This window comes from Nematolebias whitei, chromosome 10, assembly GCF_014905685.2.
Source record: "Nematolebias whitei isolate Nwh7 chromosome 10, NemWhi1, whole genome shotgun sequence".
NCBI lineage: Eukaryota > Metazoa > Chordata > Actinopteri > Cyprinodontiformes > Rivulidae > Nematolebias > Nematolebias whitei.
This window is the reverse complement of record NC_056507.1, coordinates 28,013,339-28,016,651: the sequence shown is the minus strand read 5'-3', so window position 1 is coordinate 28,016,651 and position 3,313 is coordinate 28,013,339. Positions and strand designations below refer to the sequence as shown.

The 3,313-nt window shown below is 42.8% G+C and overlaps 1 protein-coding gene across 1 annotated transcript in view; it reads right to left on the bottom strand.

Moving 5' to 3' along the window:
• tbc1d2b (TBC1 domain family, member 2B) overlaps positions 1–2,673 on the bottom strand; it is a 20,360-nt gene extending 17,687 nt beyond the window's left edge. Inside the window, 2 exon segments of the mRNA XM_037683679.1 lie at positions 1,576–1,726; positions 2,332–2,673. Coding sequence (XP_037539607.1) covers positions 1,576–1,726; positions 2,332–2,673 — 493 coding nt within the window.
• Positions 2,674–3,313: the final 640 nt, after the last annotated feature.

Below are 3,313 nucleotides of genomic sequence, written 5' to 3'. Positions count from 1 at the left end.
CTAGCGTAAGCAGCTAAATACGCTAGCGTAAGCAGCTAAATACGCTACCGTAAGCTGCTAAATACACTAGCGTAACTAAGTACGCTAGCATAAGTAACTAAATATGCTAGCATAAGTAACTAAATATGCTAGCATAAGTACATAAATTCGCTACAATAAGTAGCTAAATACGCTAGCATAAGTAGCTAAATACGCTAGCATAAGTAGCTAAACATGCTAGTATAAGTAGCTAAATACGCTAGCATAAGTAGCTAAATACGTTAGCATAAGTAGCTAAATACGCTAGCATAAGTAACTAAATACGCTAGCATAAATAACTAAATACGCTAGCATAAGTAGCTAAATATGCTAGTATAAGTAGCTAAATATGCTAGAGGATGTAAGCTGTGGCCACTTCTTCAGGTTGTCCTCCATCCCTTGTCTGCAGCAGGCAGCGGTATGATTATATTGTCCTGTTAGAGCTCCGACAGGTGGTGCTCCCACATGTTTAAATTAAATCGGTAATTCTCAGATTAACTTAACTTGTACTGTTCACACATAAACAAATGCCGTTCTGGTCCATGCCGGAAGTCGCGCCCAGAATTCACGCAAGACAGGTGGATAGTGCTGAGCGAGGAAGGCGTTCTAGCTCTTTTGGTCAAGCGTAAATGGCGTTGCATGGATACCTCCTGCAAGCTGCGATGCACTCAGAGTAACTGTTGAGGATCATTCATTCAACCTTTATTTAGACAGGTTAATCCCATTGAGCCTCGAGGACTCATTTACAAGAGAGACCTGATTTCTTAACAAAGAGTGATGACAGCAATGGATAACAACAACAACAATAGACGGTCATAAAATAGGCATACAAATTTATGTTTCTCTTTTCTTTTTTTAACAAATCGAAACAAAATAGCAACCAAAAGGACAATCAAGAGGAATAGTAGCAAAAAAACAGCTTTATTATAAGACGATTTAGAAAACTAAAAACAGGAACATGTCTGCATTGGCTGCATCACTCTCAGTTGCTAACTTTTAAACCCATCCACTGGTTCATGGCAGATTTTTTGCTAGTTTTACACAAAGAGCTTGGGTAATGTGAAGCAACTGGAGTGTGTGTAGAGGATAGCTAATACCACGCCAAGTGTTAGCTCAAGATCTGCAAAGCTGATTGAGCTAGAGCCATTTTTGTGTTCACTAAGGTCGATTAGCTGTGGCAGCCATCTTCAATTGGATTTACTCCAGAAGTAATCAGGTGTAGACATACGTTTAGGGATTATTTTTTGAGTACATCAACATTTTGGGTTTATATATTGATCCTCTTGTATTAAGAGCAAATTTATTAGAGGCGAGTCTGTATAAAACTAAAAAAAAAAACAGTACAATAAGACTCATCCTGTTTAATAAAGCTGATAAGAACTCTTTCTCCTTGTGTTGACTCATTGCATCAGAGCCCCCACACACTCTTCCAGGAGACAGATTGTTTAGTTTGTAGCGACTGTGTCCTCTGACTACAGTTTGGTGTATGGGAATGATGAAACTGAGGAGTTAAAAGGTGTGCAAACTGTTGATAAATGTGTGTGTGCACCTGCTTACCGATATCTTTACCCACGAGGCCGGTGGGAGGGTAAACCAGCGTCGGGGAGCTCCAGCTGTCTCTCTGACCGCCGCCTCGTGTGCTGCTGTACTCCCAGCGTTTCTGCTGCAACTGCTGCAGCCAGTAGAGCATCACCTGCCTGTTGGGGGCCTGGAAACATCACACATACACACAGCATCAAGGTTATTCACTTGGATCAGTAAAGAGGAACTTCCTCTTTCAGAAGCACACCGTTTTGACCATGCACTACCAAAATAAACTGTGCTAAAATATGCGGCAGCTGTGTAAATAGCAGGTTATTATTTAGACTCGTCATGTGCATGAGCAGAGATGCTGGTTTCAGTCTCAGATCCAGCTTCTGGCTGTGAAAGCTGCTTGGTATCAACCAGTGAGACCTCCTGATGGAGAAAAGCAAGACTTCTCGAGCCAGGCCACCTGTTTCAGTCAGAGTCATATGAGAGCAGAGGAACAGGACTCCATCACACGAGATGTTGTGACCCCACGATGAGCTCATCGAACATCTGAGGCAAAATACAAACAGCTGCTCCAGTTTGTTGATGAGGCGTTTACGGGCTTTGTCAAAGACTCTGTTAACTGGAACATTCTCATTATTGCGCATAAAAGCATACTTGTTTTAAAAAGTCTGTCAAAAAGGGCGTGTCTGCTGCCCATTAAAACGAGAAAGGAAGTAGTGACAAATGACAACCAAACAGCGTGCTGCGTTTAAGTACCGTCATGTTGAAAAAGTTCTCTACCTTCAGGAGGAACTCCTTGCCGTCTGTGCGGACCTCAAACTGGCCCTCGTCCCCCTCCACGTCGTACATGAAGCACGCATCGCCGATATCGATGTGTCCGAGGGGCAGGGCGTCCTGGGGAGTCTTGAAGTAATACAAGTAGCATTTCCTCGGATCGTACACGAACCAGCGCAGCTTGTACCCCCTGAGAGGCCCCTTGCCGGACAGCTTGTTTAAGTAGCCGCACAGCTTGGAGGCCTGCTCCTTCCCGCAGTCTAGGTCGGCCACGTCCACGGACTTGAAGGTGGGCAGGCGCGGGGCAGAGCAGGAGTTTGAGTCTCCGCCATCCTCCTCTTCGTGCATCTTCCCTCGAAGTTTCTTCCCCTCGCAGCGCGGACAGCAACTCCTGCTTCTATCCGCATGACTGCTTTCGTCCTGAAGAGAGGGGCTCTGGGAAATGTAGTTCAAGGTCGTGGTACTGGAGGAAAGAGCGCCTGCGCCACCACCGAAGGCCGCTAGGTGGGAGTGTTTACAACTGCTTCCTGGATTGTTCCAAGGTCCCACAGGAACCCGCCCTGTGTGGACACGTGACATCCATCTTCAGCTCCTCCTGCGCGAGTCAACAACCACATGATAAAGAGGGAAACCACATGGAGGGTAGAATGTGATAAAATTAAATAAATACATCATGAAATTAAATAAATGGACCAGTAAATGTTCCATGAAATGATTAAATGTATCATTTAATACATCATGAAATCATTAAATGTGCAATTAATTTATTAAATACACAACTAATTAATTAAATGTCCCATTAAAAAATAAATGTACCTTTTAAAAAATGACACTAAATAGCCAAATATCATTTTAAATGTATTTTTTTTTATTAAAAATACATTTAATTATTTCACTGTTTATTTATTTGTCATTCATACTGATGGTCCAGAGTTTTTAACACATCAACCCATTATTCAAAGTGTGTGTGTGTGTGTATATATATATA